Genomic DNA, 13,721 nt, shown 5'->3' with positions numbered 1-13,721 from the left:
ACCCTTCCCAGATCTGGTAAGAGTGACTCAATGTACCTAAACTGTGCAAACAGTGTGGCTTATGCTGTCTCAGTATGGCTTATATCTGCTTTCTTTCTGGAAATCTGGAATTTTTTGCTTGCCAAGCAGAGAGTGCCTAGATGACCACCCCCCAATAAAAACCCTGGACTCTGAGTCTCTAATGAGTTTCCTTGTTAGACAAATTTTACATGAGTTGTCATAACTTGTTGCTGTGGGGACGAAGTGCATCCCGCGAGGCTCTGCTGGAGGAGTTCTTTGGAGCTTGCCCCTGGTTTCCTCTGGACTTCACCCCTGCACCTCTTCCTCTGCTGACTTAGCATTGTGTGCCACCATTGTGGGCAGTCATAGCTGTGAGCACTTCCGCATTCCTGTGCCAATTCCTGTGCCAATGCCTGTGACTCACGCCAGGGAATTATCCTACCTGAAGGTGGTGTTCGGAGCCCTCAGTACACCTCCCTTGTGCTAAGAAAAACACTCAGCTCCCATTTTGGCTTGACTTGATCATTGGGTTTGCAGGTTTGTGGTATTTTTTCCTCCTCCCCAAGTGATTCTCCCGGAGGAGCCTGGCTGACTCACTGGGAAAGAGGCTCCTGTGCCTCTAGACACCTGAGACGATTTTGTTTCCACAGCTAGCTTTCAGAATGAAATGAAACATGATGAAAGAGGAGACATCAGTTACAAGCAACAGCCAGGCAAGTAAGGCTTTCAGAGCCTCCTGGGTTTCCCCTCATCCACCTTTGCAGTGAGGGGGCAGCCAAAAGCTTGGGTTTAATGAGGGGAAACATAAAGAAGGTAAATTTCATTGTCTGTTTGGCCCCAGGCAGAAGCAGAGAAGTGAATGCACTCCCAATATCGTTTTTATTCAATCACAATCCTGAGCCTAACTCCTGCTGGAACATTCTTCTGAGAGGTTGCATAGCTGTGTTTACAGGGGACAGTGCATTGACGCAGACTTGAGATGATATTTTGCTCTCCTTTTTGCATATCCTCCGGTTGGCCAGAATGAAAAGGGCAAACTGTTTTCATTACCAGTCAAATCACTTCTGGTTGCTTGAGGTAGCAGGGGCTCCATCTGCAACATCAATTCTGGAATAACTCATTTATAGAACGGGAATAAGAACCCCTAGCTTGTAGATGAGGCCACCAGAAGGATGAAATGAGGTGTGTGAAGTCCCGAGCATGATGTCAGCATATAGCAGGTCCTCAGTAAATGTCAGGGTCTTCCTGTGGGTCAGAAATAGGGTGTTTCTAGTTTCACTTGTCTGGTTTGTTCACACCAGCTGTGCCACTCCCACATGCCCCTCCAAGTGTCCCCACCTCCCATCTTGCTGGATCAGCTATCCCCAGCTTTCTGGCTACAGAAACCACTGCCTCCACCGCACTAAGCTGAGCTTCCTTGAGACTTGATGGGACCAAGGTCCTTTCCCCATTTGGCTCAATAAAGGCATTTTTCTTGGAGAAACTTTATGAAATGAGAAAATTCTGTATCAAAGAGGCAGGCTGTCCAGCTCTAATCGCTGGGACCTCCAGGGCATGGCGCAGGGGGAGTTGGCACCCACAGCCTGGGACACCTGGATACCAACACCCCAGGCTGGAAAAGGTCCCTGGGCCCTCATCAGTCAGCAGCTGTGCTGGCTCTGATCAAACCAAACCAAACAATGACTCACAGCTCCCCATTTAAACAATGCAGCAGCGTCTCATATTAGAGAAAAACTGATAACAACCTCAGAGGCCCACATTAGGAGGACAGGACATCACAGAAGGCAGCTCCACACTGCTGTTCAACATCCTAGTGATGGAGGACTTTCAATAGCATAGAAAGGTGCTTACAAATAAATAGTAAGCCAAAAAAGAGAGTATTGAACAGTGTATATGGATGACCTTCGGATAAAGAACGGATTCAGATGAAACATTAAAAGCGGCCTCTGGATGGAGTCTGGGTTTTGACTGTGTTCAGGCCCAAGTGTACCGCCTATGGGCAGCCGTGGGCCAGTCACTCAATCTCTCCCTTATTTGTAAAATGGGGTTATTGGCATAATATCTGCCATATGGGACTGGTATACAAATGAGAGAGATCATCTGTCACACACAGAAGAATGTTTGTATGTGTAGCATCATTATCACATTTCTGTGCTGTTTTTTTTTTTTTTTCTAATGGAAGTCTGTTGCTTTTACAGTTACTGAAATAAAGTGAGACAAAGCAAGAGGTAAAAATGAAAAGAGCGGGGGGTGAGGGGACGAAACTCTGGGATTTGGAGATACCCATTTTGTAGACATAATTGCCCGTTGTTTCTGCAGTGACAAAATGCGCAGGGTCCTCCTGTAATCTCAGCCCTCTTCCACAAAGTCTTGAGCCTACTATGCCTCTCCCTCACCCCAACCAGAACTTATGTCATTTGACACAGTCTCTGCTCATCGTTCCCTCCTGCTTTCCTTGAGAACGGGTCTCAGGTCACATCAGAGGCACCTGCCATGGGACATGCTTCTTTCTCTAAGATCGCCTGGGTTCCCGGAGCAGCCTGCTAAGATGGCATTGTGGGGTGGGATCAATTGAAAGCACCAGAACTTGCTTCTGGGTTCTCTCTCTCTTGGTTCACCTGAATCTTCTTTGATCAGGTTCTAACATCTGCCGCTAATTGGGCGGCTCTACCCTTATAGAGAGAAATGTTGATTTTGCTTTTTATTATCATTTGTTTATCTGCCTTTAGGGAAGGAGCAGAGAGAGGAAAATAATAGAATATACCATTTATGCTGGGAAATGTATGAGGAGTCAAGTTAATTGCTCTACAGAAACCCTGGGCTTGAACATTAACACCATGGGGGATGAGCCTCTGTGTCTCCCCTCCCAAGAAGACAAAACATTGCCAACTCAAAAACCACTGGAAAAGTGAGTAATTTCTTATCAAAGCCAAGCCATTCAGTATTATTTGTGTGGCTGCCAGTGCTGTTTCAAATAAATCCTAATTTATATTGGATGGTGTGGGGCCAGTGAGTTAGACTCCTAAAGTTAAGTTCTCATTCATTCTTTCTCACCCTTTCCTTCCCTCACTCACTAATTCATTTAATAAACATTTTTTGAGTATTTTCTGTTTATAACATGCATTTGTGTAATGTACATCTTATATATCCAGTAGACAATTGTATAATAAACTTTGGCTGGCTTTTGTCTCTGGTTCTTAGGAGGTAGCCTGTGAATTCTTGGGACTTCTTGAGTTATTCATGGCAGACCTCTCAGAACCCCCTTGATAGTGTATGTTAACAAGATACACTATTAGGTATCAGATACACTATACAGGATGGGGGTTGGCCATGCCAGAAAGACCAGCCATGTGATACAGGGTTGGGGCTTTGAGCCGAGTGACATCAGCCCTACCTCCAGGGAAGAGAGGAGGACCAAAGATTGAGTCCAACCTTATGGCCAATGATTTGGTCAATCACATCTACATGATGAAACCCCAATAAAAACTTGGAACACTGAAGCCTGGGTGAGCTTTCCTGGTAGACAGCAGTCTGTGGGTGGAGAGAGAACACCAGAGCTGGAATGCTTCCAGATCTTGCCCTGTGATCTCTTCTTGTGGCTTATTCTGATTTGTATCCTTTTTGCTATAATAAAGCTGTAATTCTAAGCATAGCACTTCCTGAGTTCTGTGAGTCATTTGAGCAAATTACCAAACCGGAAGGGGTAGTGAGAACCCCCAAATGTGTTACCATATGCTCAGGGAACCCCTGAGCCTGTCGCTGGTGTCTGAAGTGAGGCCAGTCTTGTGAACCACTGTGCTCTTAACCTGTGAAGTTTGGCCTAAATGGCTAGTTAGCATCAGGAGTCATGGCGAAGCTGTGTGCAAGGTACTTTAATAGACGCCAGGGAAACAAATGAACAGTATTGTTTTGGGTGACACTTTGAGCTGTACAATCCTAACTTTTGCTAAGCCTCCAAGCATCTTCCCCAAGCTACAGGCTAGGAACTGCACAAACAGGCACCAAGTTCACTCTCTATCCTTGTGATTAGCCCTGAACTGTCCCTCCCACCTCACCTTCTGTTCCCCCAACCGCTGCATTCCCTGTTTGCTTTCTCATTTTTATTTTCACTCATGCCTCCTATTCAACACACTCATTACCTCAACTTTGGTGCTTTTCTCTTGGTGACTTTTCTTAATGTCCATCCCCAAGTGGTCATTCTGCCTAGGCTGGCTGTTCTCTTGGGCTCACTGCAATGTGGGTTCCTCCTACAGTCATGGGAAGTGCATGAGTCCTGGGTCAGGAATCCATCCAGGTCTATCACCTCAATAGTTGCTTCTCATGGATCAGCTACTCTTGAACACCACACCCCTTGGCTTGTTTTCTGTCTTGGTTGGGCCCTTTTGGACTGAAGTCTGGGCTTCATATTGTCCGCCCTGCCACAGACCTTGCATTTCTTTAGAACACTGCTTCCATAATCTTCCTATGGGCTCTGTGGACAACACCCATGAGCAAGAGGAGCTTTGATGCTTTGCCCAGGCACTGGGTTTGCCCAGGCACCATCATCATGCTTTGCCCAGGCACCGTCATCCCACCCAGGCCTTTATCAGCACTGTCTGCCCATTTCAGTCCCTAGAGAATGGCCCTTGGGGCTCAGAACCCCCCACTCCAGTCTGTGGGTCTCCATCCAGCCCTCAACAATCTCTCAGGTGGATTCTAGACACTGGGTGCTCACAGGTACCAAGAGGACTTCTTTCAGCACAACTCTGGCAATCATCCCAGATGACTCTAGCAGTATAATGAAGCAGGTTCCAGGCACGGCAACATTTTCCTACCAAAGGTCAAGGATTACAATGGCATAAATCTGAAGCCATTTGCAAGGATTCAGGTGAGCATATTTGCATGCATGACTGTCTGAAAATTCAGGCTGCATTTGATTGGTATGCAAATTAGCCCTGAATTTGGCAGTCTTTTACAATAACTTCAGGATGTTTTAGACAGACAGGTAGGTAGATGGATAGACAGAAAGATACAACTATGCCAATTAGAGCTAGTCACCGGAAACAGAAAGGACAAAGCCTAGACAATCAGCAAAACATGAACAAAAGAAAGGAGATTAGAAAGCAAATATCTTCAGGAAGATTTAGGTGCTCGCATTTAGATGCTATGCAGCACAGGCTGTGGATTAATTATTCAGCCAGCCAGCCCTCTGCCCAAAGGGACTAATGACACAAGGAATCTACAAGAGCCTCCTCCCTTTCCTAAAACTTCTAGCACAGGGGTTAGCCAACAATTGGCCAGCAAGTGAAATCCTAGACCACCATCTATTTCGTAAACAAAATTTTATTGGCACAGACCCTGGCCCATTCATTTACATATCATCTATAAATGCTTTATCTCTACATAGCAGAGCTTAGTAGTTGCAACACAGGCCATATGGCCAACAAAGCAAAAACCATGCACTATCTGGACCTCCACAGAACATTTGCTGGACCTTCACAGAACGTTTGCCAACTCACAGAATGCAGCAGATCAGCCTAGTGGAACAGAAAGAAGGGATACTCGGGAATTACACAGACCAGGGTCCAAGTCCCCATCTGTGAACATGGTGGAGGCGGTCCTAGAATTTTTCCATAGGACAGACTCACAGCTGGCAATTTGTTTGAGAGTGAAGAGACCTAAGGACTTGCCTTGGACTCACTTTAAATTTAAATTTATCCATTTGCTCATTTAGCAAATATTCTTTATGAATGCTTACAATGTGTCAGCCATTGTTCTAGGTGCTGACACTGCAGAAGCAAGGACCTTTCTAAAGTGAAAGGAAGGATGGACAAGAAGTAAAGGAATATATCGTATCTCAGCTAGTGTTAAATACCATGAGAAGAAATAAATTCACTGAGGGCTAAAGTGTGACAGAGGGGCGCCATTTTGGATAGGCTGGTCAGGGAAGACATTTCTGAAGAGGGAACATCTGAGCAGAGGCCAGAAGTAACCAAAGGAAAGTGCACAGGAAAATCAGAGGAAGAGCACTGCAGCCAGCAGGAGCAGCATGCAAAAAGGCCCTAAGGTTCCAGTGTGCAGTGTGTTTGAGGGGAAGCAAGTGGGGAGAAGGTTGTGTAAATGGAGAAGAGGGAGTGAGCGGGGAAATGATGATAGAGTGGTCACAAGGCCCCAGGTACCGTGTAGGTCACCACAGTCTGGCTTGTTTTCTAGATATAGCAGGTTTTGAGCGGAGGGACAATACATTCTTCCTTCATTTGTCAAGGATCCCTTTGGCCTTTGGGTAGAGAATAAACTGTAGGAACCAGAGTGGAAACAGAGAAACCAGTTAGGGTTTAGTCTAGAGAGTGAACAGAGCCTAGCTACTGTGGTGTTCATCATGGTGATCAATGCACCAGCACAGCACAGATAACCCTGAGTTTCAACAGCTAAGGACAATAAGAACCTCTTGCCAGTTCATGCAAAGTCCAGTGTGCATTTAACGGTTCTCTGCCATCCGGGGAAAGAAAGAACTGAATATCCTGAGGGATGCTGCCAAAAACCAGGCCTCATGCAGCCTATCAGCACCTCTGTTCACATCCCACCCACCAAGCTGGCCAAGGACCCTTGTGGATGCATGAGGCGCAGGTGTTCTCTTCCAAATGGGGCACGAAAAGTAGTCAGATCCTGGGGATTCTTGGAAAGTTGGGTGGCCAGGAGGCACATCCAGGTGATCGTGTTGAGGAGAGGTCAGTGGGAATTTTTAGGAAGTGTCCCATCCCTGAAACTTGGATGCATTGGCTTCCCTCAGCCTCAGTTTCCTCGCCTTTAAAAGGGGGTTAGTGATGGCTCCCTTGCAATATTGTAACAAGGATCCAATGTGTGCACAATTCAGAACTCGGCCAAGTGCAGAGCTAGTGCCCAGAGGTGAGTTATTTTTGTTTTCAGCATTACAGAAAGTTTCCAAATATCTGAGGAGAGAGGAGCACCGAGTTTTTAAGGTTGAGGCTGCCACGGCAGCTACTGCATGGATTGTTCTAATGGTGCAAGCTGCCTCCCCTGAAGGTAAATGCCCACGGCCTGCAGTCTGTGCCCCGGTCACCTGGGCCCCCAGTTATCCAACAGCTGGAGAGGCGAAGCTGGCTGGGCCAGGGACTTGCGAGACTGGGCCGGTGCTAAAGACAGCATCCCTTCCCATGGGGCGGCATCCACACACCACCCCCTGGTGGCAGCCTTTGTTCATCATGTCTGCGAGCAGACACCCACCCAGCACCCAAAGCAGCACTAATGTCTGCACCTCTTCCATTCCAAGGGTTTCTTTCTTCTTCTCAAGAGCCCAGCACCCCAGGTGAAGCCTCGCTCTCGCACCGCAAACCCCCACCAGGCTTGGGTCCTTCCAGCCTGCGTTAGATCCCATTCCTTAGAGTCTCTGCTCTGTTCCTGGTCTCCCTGGTCCTGGGGCTGCCTCACTCACCCATTCCTATGCCCACTGCAAGGGGAAGAGAGAATTCGAGGTGATCACTGGATGCTGGGCTGAGCTCCTCCAGCATCACGTCTCCTTTAATTTCACAGCGACCTCACAAGGGGCTCGACGCCAGCCCTCTACAGAGGCACCTACGTGGGGAGCTGGGATTCTGTGCAGGCCTGCTCAGCTCACGCTCGGGGTGGTCTCCACCTCAGGAGGGCCTCCCAGGGTGAGCCTCGGCCCTCAGCCTGCTCACAGCCTGGGTGGTGCCGGATCATGCTCCTGTTCTGGCCTCCGCAACCTTTCTGGTCTGGCCTCAGCTCCCCTTTCCAGCCTCTACCTCTCCAGCCCCTTGGGCCCCACATCCAGTTACCCTTAGGTCTTCACCATTCCCAGAAAGCCTCGAGCTTTCTCTTTCAAGCCCCAGAGAGGCCCGACTGACCTCCCCAGGTAGAATAAAGTCCTTCAGCTGTCCTGTGGCTGCATGCAGCCTGCCTCACTGTCTGGTATTTATTAAGCCTCTGTCACTGCTGCTGGTCTGGGGGCACCTCGAGGACATGGACGTATGTCGTATTCATCTTTCTACCCCAGACACAACAAGGTCAACACCCAGGGAAGGGCGCTGAAGGATTGCCTGAAGAATGATCCCTCTCTTCTCACAAAGCAGCACGAGTAAACAGGAAACATCAGGGCCTTTAGGCCGAGCAGAGCAGAGGTTACAGGACCGCAAACCCCACAGGGAGGGAAGAGTTTGGGGAGTGATTCTAGCCAATAATAAAGCCGTCTCTGGTTTCTCAGTTGGATCAGGTCCTTTATGAGGATTGCTCTACGAGATCCCTGAGGGAGGGAGGGGTCGGGACAGGATTCAGACGATCACAAGTTTCTACCTATAACACGACGGCAGCATCATCCACCTTGTCCTTGAGCCCCTAGGTTGTTGCAGTGAGACCTTGCCCTGTCTTTTGGTTGGTAGATGGACAGGTAAGCAGCCCTGGGCTTGCTGTGGCTCCTCCCATCTCCCCTTGTTCCTCTTTGCTTTCATCGATCATGTTAAACTCCCCCACAGCTGGACTGCTGGTGCCTGCCATTAATGGTCAGGGGCAGGAAGGAGCAGCGGAGCGCATGGCATGGGTCTTGGATTCAGACAGACCTGGGTTTGAATTCCAGCACTGCCACCTCCTGGCTGTGTGATCCTGGGCAAGTTGCTTAAACTCTGAGCCTCTGTTTCTTTGTTCATGAAATGAAGGTAACATCAATAATTAACTACCTTGAGCCGAATTGTGTCCCCTCCAAAAATGTTGCATGACATTTTTGTTGCAAGGATGGCGCATGTTGAAGCCCTAACCCCGATGTGATGGTATTTGGAGGTGAGGCCTTTGTGAGGTTACTGGGGTTAGCGGAGGTCATGGGGGTGGCCTCATGGTGGGATGAGTGTCTTTTACTCCCTTGCACTTTTCCTCCCTCTGTTGTGTACAGACAGTGAGAAAGAGGCCATCTGCAAGCCGGAAGGATGGTCCTCACCAGACAACGAATCCACTGGCACTTTGATTTTGGATTTCCAGGTTGGAGAAGTATGGGAAAATAAATGTCTATTTCTGAAGACCCCAGCCTGTGCTATTTTGTTACAGCCAAAGACACTGACGTCTCAGTATTTCTGAGAATGGAATGCGCCTGGCACGCAGTACATTTTGGCAGAGTTGATGAGCTGGTGATCACAGTCTCTGCTCCTCTTCAAAGACAGACGGCACATGCAGGGAAGTAGCTGCCCAACTGGGGATGACACTTCCCAGCCCCTGGATCTGGGCAGATGGCTCAGTCCTGCACTCAAGGCCTTCTCGGGGTGCTTGCTCTGGGCTCCTGTAAAGTATGCATGACGAGCCATGGTCTCGAGGCTCAAAGGACATCAGGCTAAAAAGTGCCTCGTGATGTCTCAAGACTGAACACCTTGCTGTTCATGCTGGCCACAGAGGTAGAGCTCTGATAGCCCGAACAAGAAGTCCCGTGGCCTAACACTGGCTGGCACAGAAAGGATCTGTTTTAAAAATGACTGAAAATGTGTCTGATGCCTGGGAAACCAGAAGCCCACCCAGCGCCAAACTCTGGCTCCACTTGCTATGTGCCTGTGGGCAAGTCAGTGAACAGTGTGCCTCAGTTTCCTCATCTGTAAAATGGGGATAATAATGATCCATACCTCACAGGGCTGTCATGAGGGTGCACTGAGCTGATTAATGCGTCAAAACTGCATGGAGGAGGGCCTGCACCTCATGCGGGCTTTTTCCATCTGTGCTGTTACTGATGCTGTCATAATATATGTTATTCATCTTAAGAAACATAAAGGCCACCCTGGCTGTGTAGGTCTTCAGAAATCCCCTCCTCTCCCGAAATGGAGGGAGGGCATGTTAAACCCTCTTTGTCTGGCTTACCACGGTCTTTCCCATTAAATACCTCTAAGCTCTGGCCCCTCCTGTCCTTCTCACTGACATCAAAGTTGCTTTTCTAAAAAACAGTGAGCATATTAAATAAGTAAACAAATAAGGGGGCACGTGTTCTCAGGACCTCCTGAGGCTGTGTCATAGTTAAAGAAGAACAAATTTTAATTTAAAAAACTGTGAGTTGTAAACCCCCACCCCCATGAAACTGCCATGGTTCCCCAGTGCCCAAGACTAAAATCCTGATCCTCAGCCTAAGATCTTAGGCCCTCTTCTTTTGACTTCATCCTGCTTTTCCACCTGTTCTTTCATCCCAGCTCCCCATTCTCCCTAGGTACTGGCACATCACACGCTATTAACTTCCTACTATGCCACCATGTGGGCACAGTCGGGCCTTTGTGTGTGTGCTTCAGCTCCCTACCTCCCTGTGACACCTGTGGAAATCCTACACATCCCTCATGGCTCAGCTCAAATACCACCTCCTCCAGGTTGTCTTCCCTGATCCCCAGAGTTGGACACATCATAAACTTTCAACAATGCTTGCTAAATGAATAAGTGAGTAATGGGATTGCTCCTTCCTCATGTTCCCACAGTCAGTGCTTGAACCCATAACATTCTATCCCAGGTGCAAGTTTCACATACCTCTGCTCCACAAGCCATGAGCACAAAGGATCTGCCCCCTCTCACCTGGATGTTTTGATGAACTTTCAAGATGAAGCAAGAGTCCAAATTCCTAGCCCTCTTTCAAAGACAAATATGGACAAGTCAGATCCCCATCTTGAGATGACGCCACAATGACAAAATTAAAGATCACCGACTGTTGCCAGTGCTTGCTGAAGCCATCTAGGCCCCCTGGTTTTCAAACTGTTTTTAGCAACAGAACTGAACAATGTCAAATAATTAACAAACTTTTTCAACATAGAACTGATCTGCGCAAATAGTGCTTAGATCCCTGAGGCACCTCTGAAAATTCCAGGGCTCCTGGGAACCTTTGAGGCTCACGGGCCCAGGCTTCCCCTGTGTTTTATACACAAGGATGCCCGACTCCCAAGCAAGGAAAAGCCTGGAAGGCACTCGGGGCTGTCCTCAGCCTGCTTCCTGTCTGCCCCCAAAACAGCCTGTGCTCCAAGAACCTGGAGCTCCCTACATTTCCCCAGATGTGTCCTACAACCCGGCCCCCATCCATCACTCCACCTTCCAAACTTGCTCAGGCATCACTTCCTGCAGGAAAGCTTCCCTTAACCCTCCATCCTGCCCTTACCCGTGGGTGGTGGTGGGTCAAAACCAAAGCCAGCACCCACAGGATAGCACCTAAACCTTACAGCCTAGGTAGGCGGGACCCAACCTTTAACTGCAAACCAGAGGCACAATGTGAAGAGGGCCTGGGAGAATTGCACCTGGATCTGATTTCAGAGTAAACCACAAGCCAAAGACGGGTCTTATCCAGCAGATACCTGAGTGGCCTCTGGTTGTAATTTAAAGTCAACAACAACAGGCCGGGTGCGGTGACTCAAGCCTATAATCCCAGCACTTTGGGAGGCCAAGGTGGGCAGATCGCTTGAGGCCAGGAGTTCCAGACCACACTGGCCAACATGGCGAAACACCATCTCCACAAATACAAAAATTAGCCGGGTGTAGTGGCGCACGCCTGTAGCCCCAGTTACTCGGGAGGCTGAGGCCGGAGAATCACTTGAACCCGAGAGGCGGAGGTTGCAGTGAGCCGAGATCGCAACGCTGGACTCCAGCCTGGTGATAGGGTGAGACTCCATCTCAAAGATTAGATAGATAGATAGATAGATAGATAGATAGATAGATAGATACCAACAACAACAAAACAAATCAAGAAAATGTCCAAGTTTCCATGCATAAGGCCCCTCCTGCTCCTTTCCCCGGCATTAGGGGCCAGAGGACAGCTCCCCACCCCACCCCGGGACTTTCGAAGCCCCCTCTCATCGAGTCTCCCAACGTTCTCTCAGGACACCCCCCCTCCAGCCGCAAGAACTGTCATTCCCCGCCCCCGTCCCCGTGTCATCATTGTCTGTTTTTGTGCCTACCCCCCCCCTGCCCCGAGCGGGGCCTGGTGTCTGTCCCTGCGGCGTCCCGCACGAGACCGGGCGCTGGAGCCCAGGGCCCTTGCGCACCCGAAGGTTTCCGCGGGGCCGCAGTGCCCTCTGCCGGGCCTTGGCGCGCACTCACCGGGGCGGGGGCGTTCACCACCGACAGGCTGTAGCCGTAGAGGAAGGAGGAGCCGAAGGCGCCCGCGAGGGAGGCCACGAGGAGCGAGCAGGACCAGTCCTAGGCGGAGAAGAAATCACGTCAGAGCCGGCACCGGGCGCGCAGCCAGGTCCGAGGGAAGACCTGGAACGTTCCCTCAGCTGGGGGAGGCCTTCCGGGGGAGAAGTCGTTGTCCTTGGCTGGGATGGAGGCAGAGAGAAGAGACGCAAATTGAGGGCCTGCAGACAGGGTTCCGGTCCACGTCCGCGTGCGCAGGCCGGGCGCCCTCAGGTTTAGCGGCCACGCCCCTGCCTTCCTTCCGGGTTGCGTGAGGATCCCTGAAACGCAGTTTTCAGCAGGTGCTCTGAGCAGCTCCACATGATCCTTTTAGCGAATTTGGCGAGTGTCCGACCCGGACAGAAAAATGCAAAGCCAGACTCCAAGCGCTATCAGCCAGGCGTGATTCTAAGCACTTTCTGAGCATTGTCTCTGAGTCCTTAGATCAGTGCTGTTATATCCTGTATTACAGGTGAGGAAAGAGGGGCACGGAGCGTGGCTGGTGCTATCTGTGATGGGGACTGAAGTCTAGGTGGCCTGGCTTCAGTGCCCCTGTAGTCACCACTGCACAGTCCCCTGCTGACTCGTCACCTGAGTGCAGTGTCCAGGGGCCTGAGGTTGCTGACCACCACACAAATGTGCACACACACACACATGCACATACTGTTCTAGGCTGAGGTGTCAAACTACAGGGGCTGGTCCAAGCCTTGGGACAAGGGCATGCAGACATAGAGATGCAAGGTTTGGCACAGAGAACAGGGTGTCTGCCTTGGTGTTGTCCTGTCCTGCAGCCCCATCTAAAGACAGCCACCACCAGGACAGGGCCACAGGGCAGAAACACCTGGATCCCTGGCAAAGGCTGACAAACTGGCACAAGCCAGGGCAGGAGGGACGGCCATCCTCAGCTGGTGGGGGAATATGGGCCAAGTGGACAGGGACCAGGTGCTCCAGAATGCACTTTCTTTGCCATCATTTGACATATTTGTGAGTGTGTGTGTTTTGTAGGCGCCAGGCCCTGACAGCGCTGTGGGGATGCAGCAGTGAAGAAGACAGATGGGTCCATGGTTCAGGGACCCGAATCAGTCAAATCCCATCTGGAATGGAATGTGGGTCTCTAATGGCCACTTCCCTGCTCTGCCCATCTCGTTGGTCTCCTCTAGTGCTACCAGCCACAAGATAGAGCTTTGGGGCTTTGAGCCAAGTGATATCAGCTTTACCTCCAGGGACGGCCCCATCAGCTGTAGGAGCCTGATCAAGTGACTTGACTTTTCTGGGGCTCAGCTTACCCACCCGTGAAATGGGATCTCAATAGCAGCCCTGGCCACACATGTTGTTGAGGAGCTGCTGCAGAGGAGGTGCTCCGCAGAGGCTGCTGATCACATGCGGGGGCAAGAGGGAGCATTTATAAGCCTTGGGGATGGGTGCTGCCAAGTGAAATGTAGGACCAGAATATTTTTCTACAGTGAGAGGAGCTTGAGCTGAATGGGGATCCCCAATGGAACAGAATCACATTTCAGATGAAACGCCTGTTGTCTATCATTCTTTCTCTTTAAACCTATCCTCTGAGTCTTAGCACAGATACCACTTCTTCTGAGCCC

The 13,721-nt window shown here is 49.9% G+C and overlaps 1 protein-coding gene across 1 annotated transcript in view; it reads right to left on the bottom strand.

Annotated features, from left to right (window-relative positions):
• LOC105465861 (solute carrier family 2 member 9) overlaps positions 1–13,721 on the bottom strand; it is a 199,430-nt gene that overhangs the window by 172,916 nt on the left and 12,793 nt on the right. The window contains 1 exon segment of the mRNA XM_071092692.1: positions 12,049–12,147. Coding sequence (XP_070948793.1) covers positions 12,049–12,147 — 99 coding nt within the window.

Source organism: Macaca nemestrina, chromosome 3 (assembly GCF_043159975.1).
Source record: "Macaca nemestrina isolate mMacNem1 chromosome 3, mMacNem.hap1, whole genome shotgun sequence".
Taxonomy (NCBI): Eukaryota; Metazoa; Chordata; class Mammalia; order Primates; family Cercopithecidae; genus Macaca; species Macaca nemestrina.
This window is presented reverse-complemented; position numbering and strand designations above follow the sequence as displayed.